Raw genomic sequence first — 22,604 nt, 5'->3', positions numbered from 1 at the left:
GAACGTGCACCCGGTCAAATCCTTCTGCTCACCGGATCTGGAGTACCTGATGATTAAGTGCCAGCCATTCTGGCTACCGAGGGAATTTACAGCAGTGATTATTACGGCTGTTTACATTCCCCCACAAGCCGACACTGACCGAGCACTCAGGGAACTGTACAGCGTGATCAGCAGCGAGGAAACCGCACACCCAGAGGCAGCGTTTATCACAGCCGGAGACTTTAATAAGGGAAACCTGAAGAAAGTCTCACCAAAACTCCACCAACACATCCATTTTAGCACTCGTGGAGACCGGCTACTTGACCACTGCTACACCTCTTTCCGGGATGCGTACAAAGCCCTCCCCCGCGCCCCATTCAGCCAATCAGATCACCGCTCCATCCTGCTCCTGCCCGCCTACAGGCAGAAGCTGAAACGGGAAGCTCCAACCCGGAGGGCGGTGCACTGTTGGACGGACCAATCGGAATCTACGCTGCGGGACTGTTTTGATCACGCGGACTGGGAAATGTTTCACGTGGCTGCTAGGAACATTGATGAGTACACAGACTCAGTCTATGGATTTATCAGGAAATGCGTGGAAGATGTCGTCCCATCCAGAACAGTTAAATCCTTCCCAAATCAAAAACCCTGGATTAACGGAGATGTTCGCGCGGCACGGAGCACTGCTTTTGCCTCCGCGAACACATCGGACTACAAACACGCACATTACCAACTCCGGAAGACGATCAAAGCAGCCAAACGTGAGTACAGGGACAGGGTGGAGCAACAGTTTGACAACCCTCGGAGTATGTGGCAGGGACTAAACACGATCGCAGACTTTAGAGGGAAAACCAGCACACCACAGACCACGGCCTCTCTGTGTGAGGATCTAAACGTATTCTACGCTAGATTCGACACAGCGAACACCATGAGACCGGACAGTGTGCGCACCGCGGATGACGTCAGTGCGCACGCTGTGTCTGAGGAGGATGTGCGGAAGTGCTTCAGGAAGGTGAACGCACGCAAAGCTACAGGTCCGGACGGGATTCCCGGCCACGTCCTCAAGTCATGCGCGGCTCAGCTGGCTGGAGTGTTCACGCACATCTTCAACCTTTCCCTCTTTCTGTCTGTAGTCCCAGCCTGCTTCAAAATGGCCACCATCGTCCCTGTACCCAAATCCTCCACCATCTCCTCATTGAACGACTGGCGACCTGTAGCCCTGACCCCCATCGTAAGCAAATGCTTCGAGAAGCTGGTCAGGGACTTCATCTGCTCTGCACTACCCGACTCACTGGACCCTCTACAGTTCGCATACCGCCACAACAGGTCCACTGATGATGCCATAGCCCTGACACTACATACTGCCCTGTCACACCTGGAGAAGAGAGACACGTATGTGAGGATGCTGTTTGTAGATTACAGTTCAGCATTCAATACCATCGTTCCCTCGAAGCTGGACAGGAAACTGCAGGATCTAGGACTGAGCAGCTCCCTCTGCAGCTGGATCCTTAGCTTCCTGTCTGACAGATGCCAAGTAGTCAGACTGGGCAGCATCACCTCATTCCCCATCACACTGAACACTGGTGCTCCACAGGGGTGTGTACTGAGCCCTCTCCTGTACTCACTCTACACCTACGACTGCACAGCCACTAACAACTCCAACATCATTGTGAAGTTTGCGGACGACACTACAGTAGTGGGTCTTATCACCAACGGTGATGAGACGGCTTACAGGGAGGAGGTCAGCGCCCTGACCCACTGGTGTCAAGACAACCATCTCACCCTCAACGTCGCAAAGACAAAGGAGTTGATAGTGGACTTCCGGAGGTGCAGAGAAGTACACACCCCCATCACCATCAGCGGCGCTGCTGTGGAGAGTGAGCAGCTTCCAGTTCCTTGGAGTACATCTGGCTGAGGATCTTACGTGGTCAGTACACATAAACAAAACAGTGAAGAAGGCGCAGCAGCGCCTCTTCTTTCTCAGGAGACTGAAAAGATTCGGCATGAGCCCCCGCATCCTCAGGACCTTCTATCACTGTGCCATTGAGAGCATCCTCACTGGATGCATCACCACCTGGTATGGCAACAGCACCGCCTACAACTGCAAAGCTCTCCAGCGAGTAGTGCGGTGCTCTGAACGGATAATTGGAGGTGAGCTTCCCTCCCTCCAAGACATCTACAGGAAGCGCTGCCTGAGGAAAGCGGGGAGGATCATCAAGGACTCCAGTCCCCCCAGCCATAAACTGTTCAGACTACTTCCATCAGGAAGGAGGTTCTGCAGCATCCGGTCCCCAACCAGCAGACTGAGAGACAGCTTTTTCCACCAGGCCATCAGACTGCTGAACACGTCATAGACACCTCACCTTCACTACTGGAACTTCAACATTATGCACTACACACTGTACAGTAATGCCACTGTTTTGCACATGTCTCAACTCTGTATATTTTTATATATTTTATTTATTGTTTACTCTATTTAATTTGTAAAAATGTGTATACACACACACACGTAGAAAAACATTTAGTATACATCCAGAAATGCAGTTTGTAATGAAAAAAGGTGGAAACTATAGAGGTACAGTTAGTCAGTAGGAGGTGTAATTGTCTGCCTGCACAGATAAAGGTGTGGGGTGTAAGAAAAGGTGTAAAACCTTTGGAGGTTCAGGTGGACATGGTTTCAGTTGACCTCTGACATGATAAGATAAGATAAGATAAACTGTTTGTAATGAAAAAGGTGGAAAAACTATGGAACTACAGTTGGGATGTGTGAGTGCTGGGATGCTCTTGATAAAGGGAGCCTCTTTTATTGTTTTATGACTTCTTTTGCTGACTGTTGGGGGCCTAACTGTAACCCACTCTGTCTAACTGTTGCAGAGTGTGACTAGTTAAGAATCTGTAGTTTTTAGAAGTAAGACCAGAAAAGTTTATTTCTAAAGGAATACCTGTTGTTGTTTGTGGTGCTCTATTTAAAACTATTAGCCTCTGTGTCTTTTCGGAGCGCTAAAGAAAAAGTCAAATGCTCCTAAAGTAGATAAATCATCTATGTGTAATCAACAAGTCTTACTGTTGCAGTGTGTTTGTGACTAGTAGATAATTATAGGGCTAGTTGCATTAAAGGAACATTGGGGGTTGATACAGTGCTAGTGTGGCTCGGTGTGAATATGTGCTTTTAGAAGTATCACAGTTTGATTTCTAAAGGGATACATGTTGTTTGTGCTATTCTGTTTAAAAACTATTAGCCTGTGAAACTATTAGAAAAGTGAAATCAAAAAAAGTGTAGGTATTACTACTAATGGGAACTGAAGCAGTTGTAGGAATTGAAATTGATACTCAGCCCTAATCACATTGTCTCCTGTTATTTTTCTTGCAAAGCAGGCGAAACAGGATTTAATGATAACATGCAGCAAAACTGAATCCTAAATCATCAAAGCAGCCGTAACAATAACACAAACAACATGTTTAATCAGTAAAAAATATTGCGAAATAAAGAAATCACAGGATAAAATGATTAATTAGGCAAGTTTTTCTTTATTTAAAATGTTTTCTTTAAAATATTTTGTATTAATCATGTTACAATCGAACAAAAAAGGGAAAAACTAACATTTTAAAGGTGTTATTCAGTTTTTCCTCATGCAAATCTTTAGATCTTTTTTAGAAAAGCAAAGTCTTGATGAACCTGCATGAGTGCTCACTGTGTATGTTAACAATGATCAGATGAGTTTCTTTTTTGTTCATTTAAACCTGTTTTATATTTAGTTTTTTTCTAATTTGACTCGATTCACAGAAGATGAAGCATTTGAACTGAAGTTAAAACTAGAATTTCTTAGAGAGACTCCGCCTGAAAGAGTGAAACCCGCATGTGAGATTTTGTGGCCTCTGTGTGACTGTTGGTGGGTCAAAAAGGTTTCAGCTGCACAGCCAGACGTTATTGAGCGAGCCACCGGTTGAGAGGCACACTTCTCGCAGCTCCTTCCTTTCGTCAGACTTTAAAAGAAACATTTATAGGGTTTAGAGATATTAATATTGATACCACCTCTGGAGAGGTTACGGTGTTGTGCCAAAAAGTGATTTCCAATGTTTCTGTGTATTTTTTATGTGTAATATCTTTACGTACATTGGTAAATAGACTTCGGTGAACAGGGTTTACAAAGGGGTTTTATATAGAATTTAAAAAAAAAAAAATCTGTGTTTCAAGTGTCTTTACAACTCTGTGTTATTGTACTTACATTATAACCAATCCGCTCCTTTATCCCCACTTAAAATATTTTTACTGAACTATTGTAATATTTGCTGCCATTGCTGCTGTCCTCTTGGCCAACTTACTCTTACAAAAGACATGTTTAATGTTAATGAGATTTTTTTTAACTACATAAATAAAGGTTATATAAAAGTCGCTGCCAAAAACTGATCGCGGCTTCTACCTTGTTACACGAATGTTGTTTGTGGCTCAAGATGACTTTATGTCATCCATGAGGGAAGCATTTGACATATGTTTCACATATTATAGCCCAACAAGTTACTTATAGCAGTTTAAATACGAGCAATCACTTTTTGGCAAATACCAGAAATCAGTTTTTGGCAGACAATCACTTTTTGGCACAACACCGGTGTCTAGCAGGTTTTATATTTTAGAAAGTTTAAAGCTCAGCTTAATAGAAGTCGTGTGGTCGTGAGTTTTGCATAAACAAATTTGTGCAAACCTCAATGAAGTGAAGCAACATTATAAAGAAGAGTGAGCCTAAATGACTCCCCAATGATGTGAGAGACTGATAGTCATACAGAAAACAATGACTTTGAGCTGTTGCTGCTAAACGTGCTTCTACAAGCAACTGAATCTTGGAGTGGACTTTGGTTTGTCTGCTCATAAATTGGTGGTTCATGATGATAAATGAACTTCTGAACTGGTTTAACATCAGTGCAGTGGCTGGTCCATTCCTTGATGTATATGTCAACGTTCAAAATGAGCCATTTAAATCAGCTGTGTTGGATCAAGGACACATCTAAACCCTGCAGGACAGCGGCCCCGAGGCCTGGAGTTCCCACCCTCAGTGCAGTGGAAATAGTCTCGTGCCAGTCTTGGTGCTGCCTTTGAGTCTATATTGCCGAACACTGTGTGCACACATTTTTTTCCTTCCTAAACAAACACACATTTGTAAAGGAAAATTTAAATTGAACTCACAGTTGGCGGTTAATCGTTATATAGTTTAGATGTACACCGAGAGACGCATTTAGTGGGACTTTTACACCGCCACAGATTTTCTTCTTCTTTTTTGTTACATTATTGACATATACTAGATATTTTAACCTAAGCAGCAACAATCATGTCTCTGGTACAGGCACTTTCCACCATGCAGGTTAAGCTAAAATGTGACTTGAAACAAATTCTGGGTTTCCGTTCCATAAAGGTTCATTTCATCTGGTAAGTTAGCCCCTGAGGTAACAGTCTATGTGAACATAACATACTCACTGACTCACACTCAACTTGATTGATAGTGATTTCCTGAATTAGGCAAAGCGCACAGAGGAAATTCATTTGCATATGTTTGTTTTCACAATCACTGAAATCCAAGTTAGGCATGTTTCCCTTTGTTGTTGTTGTTCTTGACACGAGTGCTTCAGTTATTTTCTCATCAGTATGTTAGGACAGAAAGGATTCTGTTGTGGATTTATGATCATCTCACGTGTGTCCATCTTTCAAACTCTTAGATTGTGTAGACATTAATGCAGCTGTCAGACTGTAGGCCAGTTTCTTTGCACTGTAAGCATTGATTGGATGCTACTGTAGCAATCAGTGCTTACACAAAACGTCCCTGCGTAAACCCTCAGACACACAACAAACAGATCAATAGTATCTGAAATTCAGAGTACGGATCTTTTTACACATTTCTCACAGAAAATCACCTAAATCGCTTTCGTGTGAGATGCATATCATGTTTGCCTCATAAAGACTTGCCCTGTATGTATTCATTTCTTTTGACTTTCACGTGGAATTGTCACCTAATATAACAGGTCCATCAGTAAATGGTGTCTATCTTCAGTTTCTGTCTCCTAGACTTTGTCCCTGTCAGGTTACAGCTGAATAGATAGTCATATCATGCAGAGACTGCATCGTACTATAATGCTCGTATGATCGCGTTTGTCATAAGTGGACTGGTCTTGTTGAAACGTTGCATAAACCTTGCCCAGTAAACTGTGAGTGCTAACATTTCTATGGCATATGCAAATACTTTAGACAAATCCCACAGTTGTCTATATTTGTATATTTGACAGTTTAATGAAGCATTTAGAAATCAAAGGTCAGATTAAAATGCTGGATCACAATAGAATGTGATATCACACAATACAATATTTTTAATATCACACACAGCATGAAAGTTTGCTAGTGTATATTATAAAAATATTACAGTATGTTGGTATAACTTTATCCCCTCCTAGTTTTTAAGATACAAATTTTGGCCCACACTGATTTGTGATCATATTCCTCTGTCCACTAAATGAAGATGGAGGCTCTGCTCTTTATTTCTGTGTTTCTCTGGAGAATCCTGGTAACATGATGGCTTTCTGTCTCTAAACACACACGAGCTTAACTCCGAATGAACATGATCAGAGTTCATTGAACCAACTCTGATCAGTCTTTTCTAAGGGTTTCAAGCCTTTCTTGTTCGAGCCTCTCTTTGTTGTTGCTACAGTTATGTGTAATTATTAATAGTATTGCAGATGTTAGCCTCTGCCTGCAGTGTTGATGTGGGTAAAGGCTTTAACCATGGATTAGCGGCAGGTCCCAGCTTGTAAATTGTGGAGCATTAATGCCCACTCCAGCTCCTATAACCAAATATAAACAGTTGGGATGAGAGTTAGCTCAAGCCACTACAACAGCCAGCAAGAATGATCTGTTCATGCTAGCATTAACAGTGCCTATACACATAGCGACACACGGGGGAGGGGCCTAACTAATAACCAAGATGACTACAGGCTTGGAGGTGCTAAAAGTCAGATATACCAGGAGCAGTTTGGGCTTTAGAACAAATTTTGTGTAATTATAACAATATGTAATTTAGGACCTGGTTACATATGATGCTGCTGATTTTTTAAATCTAATTTTTACGTTGCATTAATTTCTTTTTGTCAGACAGGGAATCAAACAAGTTCTGTTTTCTCGAATGAATCCCACTGTTATTTGTTTGTCCTACCAACAGGGATGTTTACATGGTATTCATGACTGCTGCACCTGATGACTTTCACAGCTTGAGGACTGCAAACATTTCCCAACAAGACATGAGTGGTGGGGTGATCGTTGGTATTCCTGATCAGGTGAGGATCTGTTCCCATCAAACCACCAAAACCAGTTGTTCAGGATGTTTACAGGATGAAGAATCCCCAGTTATTCTTTGTGGTTGGAATGTGCCTACATATGGCTGTGTGGGATTCTGGCTTACTTTAGGGTCAGAGCAGTTGGTATGTGGAGCAAATACTGACACAGTCAGAGTGGGCAAACCAGCAATAGGCTTGTTGTCGTACCTGGAAGTCTGAAAGCTCCTGATGCTGGATGGTCTTTCTAGTTTTTAATGACAGGTCGTCTAACAAAGCTTCCATGAGGTGCTATAATGGAGACTGTCCTTTTCAAGGAGTTTCTCATGTCTTATCCTACTTTTTTCTTTTTTTAATTAACAGGAGTGAGAATTTGAAATCCTCTATATTGACATGATTACATTTCTTCTATTAAATGAGAAGTACATTTTGAACACAGTATAGTGAACACAATATCCAAGAAGCTAAATCTGGTGAAATGGTTTCTTTAGCTGTCAGCTTGAAAGGCTGATTGGGGTATTTTTGTCACCTTGCATGCGGGTGGCATGGACACCCGACTTTTGTGTGCATTTATCAAAAAGCTTGGATGATTTTGAAGATCAGTGGCATTCAACTCATGATCAGCGTTCAAGTTTTCTTAAAATCTTGTAACATGATAACTAGAAAGAAGACAGCTAGGATTTTCAAACTGATCCCATAGATGGATCTACTATGAAGCTGAGGGACAGCACTGCTTAAAAGATCCTTTTTAAATGACTCCAGCTGTCTGATTTAATGAGACCACGTGTGCTCAAGTTTCCTGCTCTGACTCGGCCTCAGAATGTCTAGAGGCAGAAATCAAGCACACTCAAAGGAAATAAGCGTATCAGTGGGCATGTGCTCAGCACGCAGAGTGGGAGTGACTAAAGGTGACCATCGTAAAACTGAAAGTACAAAATACTGTATTAGCTAACTAACATTGTAAACTAGCTTGTTACACTCTTACTGCAAGCTAACAGTAGATTACAGCTCAGTATTCAATACCATCGTTCCCTCGAAGCTGGACAGGAAACTGCAGGATCTAGGACTGAGCAGCTCCCTCTGCAGCTGGATCCTTAACTTCCTGTCTGATAGACGCCAAGTAGTCAGACTGGGCAGCATCACCTCATCCCCCATCACACTGAACACTGGTGCACCACAGGGGTGTGTACTGAGCCCTCTCCTGTACTCACTCTACACCTATGACTGCACAGCCACTAACAACTCCAACATCATTGTGAAGTTTGCGGACGACACTACAGTGGTGGGTCTTATCACCAACGGTGATGAGACGGCTTACAGGGAGGAGGTCAGCGCCCTGACCCACTGGTGTCAAGACAACCATCTCACCCTCAACGTCGCAAAGACAAAGGAGTTGATAGTGGACTTCCGGAGGTGCAGAGAAGTACACACCCCCATCACCATCAACGGCGCTGCTGTGGAGAGTGAGCAGCTTCCGCTTCCTTGGGGTACATCTGGCTGAGGATCTTACGTGGTCAGGACACATAAACAAAACAGTGAAGAAGGCGCAGCAGCGCCTCTTCTTTCTCAGGAGACTGAAAAGATTCGGCATGAGCCCCCGCATCCTCAGGACCTTCTATCACTGTGCCATTGAGAGCATCCTCACTGGATGCATCACCACCTGGTATGGCAACAGCACCGCTTACAACCGCAAAGCTCTCCAGCGAGTAGTGCGGTGCTCTGAACGGATAATTGGAGGTGAGCTTCCCTCCCTCCACGACATCTACAGGAAGCGCTGCCTGAGGAAAGCGGGGAGGACCATCAAGGACTCCAGTCCCCCCAGCCATCAACTGTTCAGACTACTTCCATCAGGAAGGAGGTTCTGCAGCATCCGGTCCCCAACCAGCAGACTGAGAGACAGCTTTTTCCACCAGGCCATCAGACTGCTGGACACTTCATAGACACCTCAGCTTCACTACTGGAACTTCAACATTATGCACTCCACACTGTATATAAATGCCACTTGTTTTGCACATGTCCACCTACCAACCTCTGTATATTTTATTTTATTGTTTACTCTATTTAATTTGTAAAATATGTACACACACACACACACGCGCGCGCATAGAAAAACATATTTAGTATACACATCCAGTAATGCATGTACTATTATATATTGTACATATATTTATTAGTCTCAGATTTAGCCGTTCTTATATTTTGCTTGTTTTACGTTATTGTATTTTTGCACACCTCTGTTGCTTGTGAAGCTCGCAAACAAGAATTTCACTCACATGTACTGTACCAGTGTACCTGCACATGTGATGTGACAATCAAAGTGATTTGATTTGATAACAAGATAAAACTTTCAAATGTACAAATTATCGTACCATTTTTACACAAAACAAAAGATAATAATTATTTTATCGTCACTCATACTTACAGACATATCTTGTCCAAGGCAACAACATTTTAAGGTCCATATCAGCTTAGAACGATAACTTTCCGCCATCTTTGATTTTTTCACGTTCTCATTGTTCCTTTCCCAAAGTAGTCAAACCCATATTACAAAGCAGCCACTAGAGGGAGCTCTAGAGCCGTTTGCAACCATAATATCCAGTTTACCTTATAAAAGGCAGAACAGTAACTATAGTGTTTGCAATAAATGCAGACATTTAAAAACAGAAAGCTATCATCTACTGTGATTCAAGTGTATAAACTAAACCACATAAAATGGCTTAAACTGAATATGGTCACGTTTTATTTTTTGTGTGGCCATTACTGCATTTTAATGGTGTTATAGATGCTGTCGAGGCTAAGCCTACATTTAAAGCCACTGAGCTGTTTGTTGGCAGGTTAATGCAATGTCACTGGTATGAATAAACGTATTAAACTTAGTTCAATAACTGAAACCATACTTATCTTGTCCTTTAGATTCTTTATTCCAACACAATTTAACATAACAGCGCAGCGGTCACAATCTGTTTGCTCCTTCCCAACAACAACACACCTGCTGCTAACGACCTATCTACCTTAAATAGACACACCATATGTAACACAAAAGGTGACCCCTAGTGGCATACATGAGGTACCCACACAAAAATGGCTCCTACAGATACTGAGCACAAATATGAGTACAGAGAATTTCCAGCAAGCTTTTAATACTGTCACAAAAAGGTCTAGAGGGATTTATCAGCATCATCCTGTCAAACTGGTTTTATGGTGGTTTTGATGAGAACAGATTATAGCTTGATCAAGAAGACCAACCGTCGAAGTCCTGTTGGGAAACCTTTGCACTTTTTCAAGGTGTGAGTATCATCAAGTGTAGCAGTGATGTCCTCATTGGTCGTTGACACAGTTGACAACTTGTTTGAGGGATGAAATTGTGGCGTTTTGGTCAGAAAGTTTATACTTGTAAATCAGACTGCAGAAATATTTCTGAAAATGTAGTGGTTTGTTTGTTTGTGGTTTGTTTGTTTGTTTGTGGTTTGTTTGTTTGTGGTTTGTTTGTTCATGTTTTTTGTTTGTTTTTATTTCAAATATCTTATAACAAGATGAAACTACAATTGTAAACGCAATTTGTTTTTTTGTTTTTTTCTCAAACTTAAGTAACTGAAACCTTTCATTGAACTACAGCAGAAACAGATTGGAAATGCCAAGTTATTCTAACACTAGTGGACTTGTTAAACAAAACATTTGTTTCACTTCTTTCTCAACATGCAGCACCATTAAGAACAGTGGACCAGCATAGTTGGTCTGCATGAGCACACTTACTGCAACAGTTGTACATGCTGAAACTGGTTGCTGGCAGCTGATGTGAAGAAATGTCTGGACACATCAAAAGTTTTCTTTTTCTTTTTCTTCCTCCCTTGGATAACATACACATGGCAAATAAAAACATGTAACTAGGGTGACGTGAAGTGTGTATCATCAGATTTAACTCAAATATAATGAGGCTGTCCATCTGTGAAGTAATTGTTCCTTCAAAAACCACTGTGACAACAGATTTTATTTCATTCATTTGATGGTTTTCTATTCTGTATACTGGAACTTTTTAATAGCCCCCCTGTCCACACATCCTTTACATGAGACTTTCTGCAGAGTTGCACATGATGAATGCACACAAAACTTAAAGTGTTGCTGTCATATTTTTTTGGATGTGGTTTGTTGTCATAATCAAGAACGTGTCTTATTTTTTTATTTGTTTTGTTGCTGATCGGCCATTGGACTGCTGAGCCTGCAGTGAACAGCCAGTCACTGACTCTTGATGCTAGAGCAAGGACAACTGAGCTCTCTCTCTCTCTCTCTCTCTCTCTCTCTCTCTCTCTCTCTCTCTTTTAAATAAATAATACGTTCGAGCTGTTTATGTTTTTGACTTGTTATGGACTCTGACTGGCAATGGGAGGGCTGGCGGACTCATATTATGGAGGTGGAGGGTAGACACATTTTGTGTGCAAGAGACCACATACTACAGTGGTGATTGACACAGACTTCAATGGACATTTAGGTGAAGGGAACAGAGGTTATGAGGTGTTGGGTAGGTGTGGTGTTTAGGAGAGAAATCTAGAAAGACAGATGTGGGGCAGATTTTCCAAGTGGAAATGGCCGTGGTGCACACATACTTCAAGAACAGGGAGGAACTTGTAGAAATATATGAAAGTGGAGGAAGCTGCACACAGGGCAACTAAATATTATGCAGAAGGTGAAATCAAAAAGACAGGAGACAAGGAGGTGTCAGGGAGAATGCAGCTATGCAGCATCAAATGGTAGTTTGAAGGATGAGTTTGGACATCAAGAAGAGGAAGTGAGTGAAGGCAGAGACATGCAGGAGTATAAACAGGCTCTGGGTAGTAGGGAAGACTTACCAGATGGCTGGGATAGTACAGCTTTATTGAGATAAACTGCCAAGAAGGGGTTTGACGTCTTCTCTGCACAGAAGAAAAAATTTTTTTTACTCTATCTTTTATTTTATCTCAAATTATAGCGTCGTAATGATCACAGGACATCAGATTACTTGTTCTTATCACTTAATGATGCAGAATTATCATATAGAAATGAAAAACCTGAAGTTGTGGCTATTTGTTGCCTGCCTGCAGCATTAAAGGACTCCGTGAGAGACGTCTGTCTCGCCCTGGCAGCACCTCTCCCTCTCCTCCTCTTCAGTTCGCCTCAACATACGCTCGTCATATTCTGTGATATGATTCACTCTGAGGTGTTTGACCAGGTCAGCGGTGTTACCACAACACCTCACATTCTTGCCACATGTATGGCAAACCACGTCTCAGCTGTTCGTGGAGGTAAAATACGTCTGCACATGACTCTGTTTACGCTCAGCCATTGTTGTGAGTGTGCACGCCAAGGGGCCGGACACAATGACGGGTATCGGAGGAATCGATATTTCAGTATCGATCCGCACATCACTAGTTGAGATACGTTTTAAACTGGTCCAAAAAACAAATGCATATTTTCCCGAACCACTGTTCCTTGACTAAGGTGGATAACGTGATGAGGTCAAGGAAGGGTGTGACGGAGATTTGATTGAAAAACTTGCAATTGTCGTCCGTTAAAGTTTCACGTTGGCTTTTTCATCTTGAAAGCCCTCTCTGCTCGTGTCCAACCCGGGTGAACAATCACAGATGTGAGAAATGTAAACAAACCGTCCGCAGAACGCTGATCAGGTTATTTTAAGCGCAAGAAAACAAAAACGTTGAGCTCACCGTCGGCGTCACGGACGAGGCCTGGGGGTCCGGGCCCGTCCACAAAGGTCATTGTAACACAAATCATACGATTGCTAATGAAAATGCTATAAAGCTACATCGCAGATAAGTCTCTGGAGTAACAATCAAGGCCATGCTAGTTATTTGATGAATAGTATCTGTGCCACTCATGGCGCATGACTGAGGAGGACGTTGACCTCTGCAAGTCAGGAAAGTCTGCTACTCATTGTATAAATATGAGATGTTTTTCAAAAACCAGCCAGCCATCATCTCGGGAGGCTGACTCCAAAGTACCATCTCACTTCAAACTTGCAAAACAAGTCGAGTCGATGCGAGCGCACTGCTTGTTTCTAGTTAGTCTTTAAGGATGACAGCATTAGTCTGCTCCTTTGTATGAAATAAAGTGAGTCGAGTCCATGTGGTCTGGCACCCACCCACATTTCTCTGCTAGTGATCCATGAGGACTCCACCTTGTTGCCAGTTCTCTTGTGTGGAAGCTTCAGGAAATGACAGCTTCACTCTGACGTGTGTGAGCTGTGTGAGGTCTGTGGTTAGAAGTTTACAGTGTTTGCTCTTTGTGTCGTCTGTAATATGCTCTATGGCTTTAAAAAAATGGCCACATGTTTCTGTAGCTGAATTTGTCCATCTCTGACCTTCTGAGACTGTATTTTCAAACAGGGACGTTCTGACTTTTCTTCACCTTGTACTTCATTCTGCAAATGTTTTATACTCTATTAGAGTTATTACATTATTCTGTTATGCTATAAAATCAACCCCCATATAAGATCGTACTTAAGAAATACATTTAAAAACCTTCCTGTGCAAATAACCCAGGTTATCTAGAAGAAATAAAAACTGCACCGCAAACCAAACTCAGGTGTTCGACCTGTTGAGCTCGGGAAACTAACTGGTGTTTCATTTTAGTGAGTGCTTTGTTAGATTCCTTCATTTGAACCAAATGAAGTTGATTAAAGTTGATGCATTGATGTGTTTGAAGTGTTTTGTTAGTTGCGATGGATCTCCTGCTGTCTTTTTTCCTCATTATTAAAAGAGGATTTCTTTGAATTTCAAACATCCATTTCCTGTTTATCTGGTCCCGGGTCACAGGTGCAGCAGTCTAAGCAGAGAATCCCAGACCTCCCTAAACAACCACTTCCTCCAGCATATCCAGGACAATACTGAGGCATTCCCAGGCCTGCTGAGAGATATAACCTCTCTAGTGTGTCCTGGGTCTGCCCTGGAGACTCCTCCTCATGGGACATGCCCCAAACACCTCACCCAGGATATTTTTAATTAAAACATCACAAATAAGTCGTCAGGTCTGATGGTCACATTTGTGAGATTCAACCACCATAAAGCAGAGATCACACAGGACACACTGTGTAACCCTCAGCTCAGGTGTGTTCAGGACATTTGCTTGGAAGAAGCCGTCTGTGGATAAATCCTGCTCTCCACCTCAGCTGTCAGGTTTATCCAGAGAACGGCCGTCCTGACTTCCAGCAGCCCCACAGTCCTCGTTTCTAATAAACTGGCATCACTGAAATGAACTGTCTGCCTCGCTGTTCAATAATCTGCTCTTTGCCAATTTCCCAGCAGAAGCTTCCACTCATATCAGCATTTTTCTGTGATTCTCACATGAACTAAACATAAAAAGCTGAAGCCAACCTCAGAGTTCCCCGTAGTGAGGAAGAGTTTCCTCTGAGCCACAGCTGAGTTTGATGCGTCCACAAAGGAAGACTGACGGGAGGACAGACTCTGGGAGAAAGGCAGATATTAAAAGATATGAATACAAAGTACGCTGCAACAAACAGGACAGCAGATTATGAAGAGCGGTTAGACCTTCATGTGTCAGTCATTGAAATGTGATCAAAGTTACCTGTTTGACATCCTGATAGAAGAAAATCAGCTTCTTGGATCCGTTTGCAGCAAAGAATTCATGGATCAGACTGAACTGGAAGAATCAGACATTAATGACTCAAAGGTTCAACTCTGAGGAAGGATCACGTCTCTGAACTTACTCTGTCATCAGAGACGATGGCGTCTTCCACCGCCGCCTCCTCCAGGCTGCCGGCGTCGGCCAGCCTGCTCATCAGGTATTTATGTCGGGCATCCAGAGCTGCCCGCCGTTCCTCCTTCACGGCTCTCGCCTGTTTGGCTACTTCTCTCCTCGCCTCATTGGACAGCAGCATCGTCCTTTTACCAGACACCTGGAGAAACATCAGCTCAGTCTACAGACGCAGAGACCAGTGAGAGCTTGGCCCAAACATCTGCAGGTTTCTGAGGACCACGTTTGACCCTGACTGGAGGCATCGATTCTGAGTGTGACTGCCTAAACTGAGCTACTGTCCCCCCTCCACTGAGACGTTGTCCTGTGATGTGTCATGGGGGGAAGTGTTCCTCACGGTTGGACTCGTGAGAAGTTCAGTCAGTTTATTCAAACTTTAAAAAGACGCATTTTCAGTCTCTGGATTTCAGCAGAAACAAATGTGAACACAGCACTTTTTGATTGAGTATAAAAGGATGAAAGAGTCAGTGATTAGTAACATTGTTGCTGACTGATGCTGTTGTAGAGCTGTCTTTGGATCCTCACCTTCCTGGAAGCCTTCCCTGGATCGCTCATATATCATTAACTTGTTTGTGTTCAGTAGAATCAGGTGTTGTGGATGCAGGTCGTAGCTGTGTGAGGCCTGTACAGTCAGCGCTGTGTGAGCGCTGTGTAACGTTAGCTTAGACTTCTTTCTGTTGTTATCATCCTTCAGGTTAATGTTGTTTTCATTATGCATCACAGGAAGTGTGGGTGGCTGTTAGCCTCACAGCTCATGGAGAGTTGCTGCTGCTCTGCCTCCTTTTTGATGTTTCTGCTCTTTGTGGCTTTGTGTTACTTTGTGTCGTGTCTGAAACAAAGTGAGTCCATGTTACTAACTGTAGTCGGCTCTCTGTCTCGTGCACAGCTGACTGTTGTCTGAATGAAAGTGTTTTTGTACTTTGTGTAATCTGTTGGGTCTTTGAGCCCTTTTTAAACAGCATATGAGCCATATGTATGTGTGTATATGAAAGGTTGTTTGTAATACATCAAATTGTTGCTTATTCTAGAGCTGCTGCTGTGCCTGATTGGTCTACTCGCTCGAAACTGAAGGTTGACTTGATTATCTTGGTTTTTTACATTTTGTCAATAAACCAACTTCTTTATGATTTGAACGGCGTCTCTGACGTGTCACAGGCCTGTCAGCTTTCTTGGTGATTGGTATAGATTTGAGCTTCATGCTCTGGCTGTTGTTGGGTTTTCCTCTTTCATATTAAAGCTTTTGTCCTACATTTGGCTCTAAAGTCTAATTCTAATCCCAGCACTGTGTCTGGGTGTGTGATGCTTGTTTTCCTGCTCTTTCTCATGAAACAGTCACAACATTCTCAGTCCAACTTTCACTCTTTGCTGCGTTTGCTGCAGCTGCAGTGAACATGGTGCCGTTTGCCTTTAAGAAAGTTGTGCACAAAGGCTTTTTCTCTAGCAGACAGCTGTGTGGCTAAAAGTCAGATCATTTTTTACCACCTCAGTCACACTGGACTGAAACAAGAGTGAAACTAGGAAGAATCAGAGTTTGTCCAGTGACTGCACTGATTTTCTTCATATTCACAAACTGATTCTAAGTAGTTGCATCAGCTAATCACCCGGACACTGAGCGTCCAACACGCTCCCTGAAGGGAAACGATTACATCCTCCAAACAATCACAATCTGTCTCTGAACGACTGGAATTATTCTCTGATTTGTCAATAACTGGAGTTTATCAATGCAGACACGTTGCCAACATGATGAAGTCAGTCTGAGTCGCATCTCTTTGGCTAACTTAACTCAAGTGGTTGCCGACTATTCTGGTTCTATTCCCATATAACAGCAGGGTTGCTGAGCACCTCTGTCACTCTGCACTTATGTTCCCAGTTCTCTTTTGTGGAGGAATTTTCCAGGAATTCCTGGGACCAGCTTTCCATGAGAGACCCGATCAGGAGCGACTGTCCTGGACACTCCCAGCATCACAGGGACTCACAAACCCGTCTACCACAGTGAGAAGACTGATGGTCACAGGCCCACATGTAGCTTTAGATCACACGTGTGCACTTCCTGTGGTCACTGCTGTAACTCTAGACTCACCGAGGGGCCAGTGGTTGGTGAGGCAGCAGCAGCTGAAGTCATGTGACTAATGGCTCTCAGCTTCTGTCCTCCTATTCGCCGGTGTCCTTCACCTGTCACACCTGGTCAAGAAAGAGTGAGAATGTTCAGAGCTTTAATGGAAAAGAATATTATTACATATAAAAGGCCTCTAACAAGTATTGTAGTGTTAATCAGGATGAAGTCCATCATGAAGACTTCAGAGTGCTTCAGACAGTCGGTGTTTCATCCACAGAGCCTCCAGTCTGCATATCAAAGGATCCTGAGGAATGACAGTGAACCCGAGTTCCCCTCATTACATTCATGTGTGTGACTGTGAGGAAAAGGTGATTGTATGAACGTGTGTGAGCGAGTGAATGAGGCTTGTATCAGAGTGGAGATAATGTCAGCGGCACAAGCTGGACGCTGCAGGTGTCACATGTGAATCTGTGCATCAGTGTCTGCACCTTTGTGGAGGTGAAGCTCAGGAGGTTTGGATTTGTTCAAAGCTCTGTCTGCTCCATCTTTCTTTCCCTCAGGCCTCTCCAGATCAGGAAGGAGGTCCTGTTCTCCTTCTCCCTCCTGGATTTCTGGATCCAGGGAAGGATCAAAGTCTCTCAGCCCAGCATCAGAGCTTCTGGCTGGGGGAGGACTGGAAGTTTCAGCTGGAGGCTGAGAGCCTGGATCTGCCATCTGAGTCACAATTCAAATATTCTCAGTAATCTCAAAAAGCAACAGAAAGGTGCCATTTTCATGAGCAGTGGGTTATCCAGCAGTTTGATTCATGTCAGCAGCATTTAGTTTGTAACTGCTGACTCACCTCTGGCTGTGTCCTGCTCTCAGGGTCACAGTGGACACTGTACCTTTGACCGAAGCTGCAAAGACAGTCAGCAGGGGTCTGGATGCATTCAGCACCACGTCCTTGTTGGGCAGACACCTTCAGTGACAGGACAGTTTATTATGCTGGTAACGTTAATAAGTCTGTTCACCTGTAGAGCTCATTTAAACACATCAGCTGTAGAACATCATGTGTCATGGCGTGTCCAAATTCACAGGCTGCATCCTCCTGAGGACCCGGCCTTCAAGGTCTACGTGGGCCGGGTCCTCCAAAGGTCGGGTAGGCGGGAAGTGAGCGGCTGTGACGGTCTGGCCTTCAGATCCGCGTCACCGCTGTCTCGGTGGAGTTTAATAAACTCAGCCGTCTGCTCCTTGCTGTCTAAAATCTAACAGGACACTGGAGTAAACTCTCGACCGTCTCACACTTCTGTTTAATCACTTTTCTGTTTGACGTTTATTCAGCTGTGTGAAAACTGTAACTTCAGCCAAACCAAACAAACAACACTGAAAAAAGCCAAACGATAACATTTTTACGTGATCTAAGTGACTTATATATCATGTTTAAACCTGAACAGCCAAAGGCCGTGGGGGTCCAAAAACGATGTGCCGGGAGTCCGCTGTTCTCGCCGGCTCTAATGACCCTCGACCTCCCGGTTAGCTATCCAGATGGTGGGTAAGAGACGTCTCCAAAAACGTCAGAGCACTTTTGCAAATATGTGATATCTTGACAAACCGAGCAGATATTTGAAGTTTACACTCCTACATTCTCAAACAGGAGCCCCAGCAGAGATGGATGGCTGGCGCGGCTCTCCGGAGCCCCCAGTCAGAGCAGATGCAGGGCCAGCAGGTGTGGAGACCCCTGGCTGAGGCAGCTGAAGCTGTGGGTGGCTGTCAGCCAGCTCAGGATGCCTTTTGGGCTGCAGCAGCATAAAATCCTCAGCAGGCTGGGTAAGCTTGCGTGAGCTCTCTGTGGAGGCTGTTGCAGCTGAGATGGCTCACCCGAGCGGTGCAAACTTAGTTACCTTCAAGGCTCCAGAGTCAGCTGAGGTCAGCAGCTCAGCCTCTGGGGAGGTTACAATCCCTGGAACAGCCAGGTCTCTACAACCAGAAACAGTCTTTGCATGTGCAGCTTCAGAACCAGACTTGAAGTTCCAGTTAGTGTCCGATGTCCCAGAAACACTCAGGTGCTCACAGAGCAATCTCTTGAGGCCAACACTCAGAAAATCAAACCGTCTTTGAGCCTTTGTGGGAACATTTATCGTCTGTGCTGGAAAGGTGGAAACATCTGGGAGATGCAGCCTTAACACACTGGGCTTCACAAGTCCTTGGAGGCAGCTCACTAAACTCAGGGATGCAGACAAAATCAGCACTTGCAGGAACACAATGTGCCCTCTCACAATGAGCTTGGAAGCATAAACTGAGTTTTCCTCACTGACTGTTTTAGACAGGATTGTGGGAGCAACACAAAAAGCAGCTTCAGCTGGAAACACACAGTTTAGTGTCTTTGCTGCTCGCTTTAAGTCACAATAAACAGGAAACTCATTGTGTCTCATGTCAGAATCACTCATATACAGGACAGGAAGAGGCGGAGCTTATTTCCTGCAGGGAGAGGTTAGCAGTCTGTGTCTTTCTCATTTCTGACTCCTAAAGAGCTGAAAAACACAGGCTGTTATTGGCTGGCTGACACTGGGATTAATGTCCTTGAAGCCAGCAGTCTTTAATGTCCAGGTTCAGAACGGGCAGGTGAAAAACAGTCCTTTATGTCCTCTGATGTTCAATAAACTGTCCTGATTACTGAGGGAGCAGAGAAAGTGTCTCCATCACTCACCACAGCTGGATGCTCTGAAATCCTGGAATCCAGCTGTGGAGAGGAGCGCCGGCGGCGTGGACGCAGTTTAGTAATCAGGGAACGGGAGACAGGAGGGAAACACAGCTGGGACCAATTACACACACGAGACAGGAAACAGTAACACGGGACTGTCAAAGTAAAACAGGAAATATAACACAGAGTCCAAAGTAAGGAGACGTGGGACACAGTGAAGACACAGAAACAGAAACCAGAACTATAATCACAAAACAAACTCAGAAACATAAAGAGTGAATCAGCTGATTCAGTGTTTGTGACAAAAACATGGATCCTGGTTAATAACTTTTATTTGTTTGTTTCTGTATTATTTTGTGTATCGTTCTTATGAGCTGTTGTTTTGTCAGTGAAATATTATTTCATTGTTTTAAGCTTTTTGTTGACTTTGAAGTGCTTAAGTTGATATTTTTGAACATTTAATTTGTTCGATTATTGTCGAGTCGATAAAACTGTCAAACGCACAGCTGCTTCCAGCACGGCCGGAGGAGAGGTGGCCGAGCAGACGCACAACACACACAGCTCACAGGTTTGCATTTCTAGATATTGCAGATGTTGCAGAAATTGAGAGTAAAGAACTCAGAGATCCAGCGCTGTCTCCTGCCCCTTATTTATACACCACAACACAACGACAGGCGTAACTCACACAAACGGGTAACATGAGGCTCAGATGCTTTGGACGTGTTCACATATACTGGACACAGAATGATGAAGATGGAGCTGCAGGAAGGAGGAAAAGAGGAAAAACACAGAAAAGATTCACAGATGTGGTGAAAAAGGACACGACAGCTTCTGTTTGTTAGTTTGGTTTTTCTTTATTTGGTAAAGATTCAGAAATAAAGAGAAGATCACATGTTTGAATATTATATTAACGTTCTGTAATTACAACAAGTTGTAAAATCTTTCCAGAGTGAGACAGAGACTGTGCAGAGACTGTAGAAGGACAGAGCAGCAGCAGAGCAGTCCAGATACACTGATGATCCTCTGTCAGATCCAGAGGGACACACAGGGCTGATGCTGGACTCTACATTGTGTCTGACAGTGGAGCTGTTCTCAGAGCAGTTCACTCTGCAGCACTGACAGTCATCTGCACTTCATTCCTCTGTCAGTCACTGCTGGATGAAGCTCTCCTCTCCACCTCCCAGTAACATGGCCCAGTCAGAGCGTCTCTACACACAAGCTGCTGCTGCTTCAACCTCTCTGGATCATCAGGACACAGCTGCTCCTCTCTCAGCACACACACCGTCCTGTTTACCATCATCACCTCCACCTGCAGAGAGAAGGAGGAAGAGCAGAGGAGATAAACGAGTGTTTCCAGAGACTCTTCATCAGCTGTCAGTCAGTGATGCAGCACATCCAGTATAAAGAGCAGCAGGGACGTCAGTGCTGGGACTGTACTAGGACTCATTGTTGCTTCACTTTTTCTAATCTTTGGATTTTTATTGAAGTTGCTGAAAATGTTTTTCCCTCCTAGTTTGAGTTTGGACTTTCATTCATTAGAAGAACCTTGGTGTGTCCACTCTGAGCTCTGTAGGAACCCCAACAACAAGCCCAACAATCCAGATGGACGGTTCCAGCTGTTAACTGGAGGAATTCCATCCAAACATCTGCTCTCACTAAATTCTTCCTCACCTACAGACTGTGTTCTTCACTGCTTTAAACTTGGAAATCAATGCAGTCATTGGTCTGCGTGCTGCTTTGTTCAGAGAGCTGATTGGCTGTTGACAGTGTTTGATCAGAGCGTGTCAGCCGTTACTATGGTGACCATAAAGGTGAGAAACAGGAAGTGTTTGTGTCCAATCCTGAAGCCTGTCACCGTTCTCCTCTCACAGCTTCACTGAGAAGCTGCAGCTTTACAGGAAACACTGGATCTTTGTTTCATACTGACTGTGTTTAGTACAATACTGCTGACAGCACCACCCACTCACTCCATCACTCTACTTACACCAGAGTCTCCAGTCTGTAGTCTGGACTCTGCTGAAGATCAGACAGCTGCTTCACATCTGGATCCTTCAGGTTGTTTCCATACAGGTCCAGCTCTCTCAGATGGGAGGGGTTGGACTTCAGTGCTGCTGCCAGATAATCACAGCTGATCTTTGACAAACCACAGTTCATCAATCTGTATAAAGAATGAAAGATGTAAGTTTATTAGACAAAGTGCTTGAAATCATTCAGTGTTTCATCATCTGTTCAGAGCTGAAGAAGGTTCAGAATGTAGAAGTTTAGAAAATGGAAACTCCAAACAGCTGAAGCCAACAGGAAGCAGCTTCAAACAGGAAACTGTGCAGAGTTTCAGACTATATGTCCTGATGCAGCCAGTTGGATTTTGGAGATTTGAATCTCTGTTCTGTGACTAAGTCCTTGAATCATTTCTTCCAGTTGGTCCAACAAGACAGACTAAGTATTGGACATGTGTTGTGGCTCCATCAGGGGAGCTTCTAAATGTGATGTGATGGCCCCTCTGGGTCTGTCAGGTCACAGCACTGAAGAGAGCTCAAACTGGGCACACAGCTGTTCCAGTCTGGACCAAAGACTCTATACTGGGACTGAGGGACTGCTTTGACTGCACCCACTGGGACTTTTTAAAGGGTCATGTTCTCACTTAGATCATCGATTTCTACTGACATTTCTTTCTGGGGAAAATGGGGATTACTTTGGAAACAGGAAGTATTTTCCCCAATAAGCAGCCCTGGATTAGTAAATCACTCCAACATGTTCTCAGGCAGAAGAAGCTGTCTTGTTATGAGGGAGAGAAGAAAAAGATTGAGGCACAGAAACCTG

The 22,604-nt window shown here is 43.7% G+C and overlaps 1 protein-coding gene across 1 annotated transcript; it reads right to left on the bottom strand.

The window, feature by feature from the left end:
• Positions 1–11,630: 11,630 nt before the first annotated feature.
• LOC146682060 (uncharacterized) lies at positions 11,631–18,061 on the bottom strand. Its single transcript, XM_085448487.1, has 7 exons — positions 17,946–18,061; positions 17,593–17,818; positions 17,129–17,229; positions 15,002–15,190; positions 14,860–14,934; positions 14,649–14,738; positions 11,631–12,194 (listed from the first exon to the last, which is right to left on the bottom strand). Exons 2-7 carry the CDS (start codon positions 17,816–17,818, stop codon positions 11,958–11,960), a joined length of 918 nt encoding a protein of 305 aa, XP_085304613.1. The 5' UTR covers positions 17,946–18,061; the 3' UTR covers positions 11,631–11,957.
• Positions 18,062–22,604: the final 4,543 nt, after the last annotated feature.

This window comes from Copadichromis virginalis, linkage group LG23 (genome assembly GCF_057382275.1).
Source record: "Copadichromis virginalis isolate Kocher_CV1m ecotype Utaka linkage group LG23, C_Virginalis_male_GT1.1, whole genome shotgun sequence".
NCBI lineage: Eukaryota > Metazoa > Chordata > Actinopteri > Cichliformes > Cichlidae > Copadichromis > Copadichromis virginalis.
The sequence above is the reverse complement of the archived record's forward strand: the minus strand, read 5'-3'. Positions and strand labels throughout refer to the sequence as shown.

Coding starts and splice junctions, on each gene's coding strand:
- LOC146682060 (XM_085448487.1), bottom strand. CDS start 17,818: ATGGCAGATCCAGGCTCTCAGCCTCCAGCTGAAACTTCCAGTCCTCCC. Junction 17,230..17,592: donor TGAGCTTCACCTCCACAAAG/GTGCAGACACTG, acceptor TTTCTTGACCAG/GTGTGACAGGTGAAGGACAC. Junction 14,739..14,859: donor TCTATCAGGATGTCAAACAG/GTAACTTTGATC, acceptor CCTTTCTCCCAG/AGTCTGTCCTCCCGTCAGTC.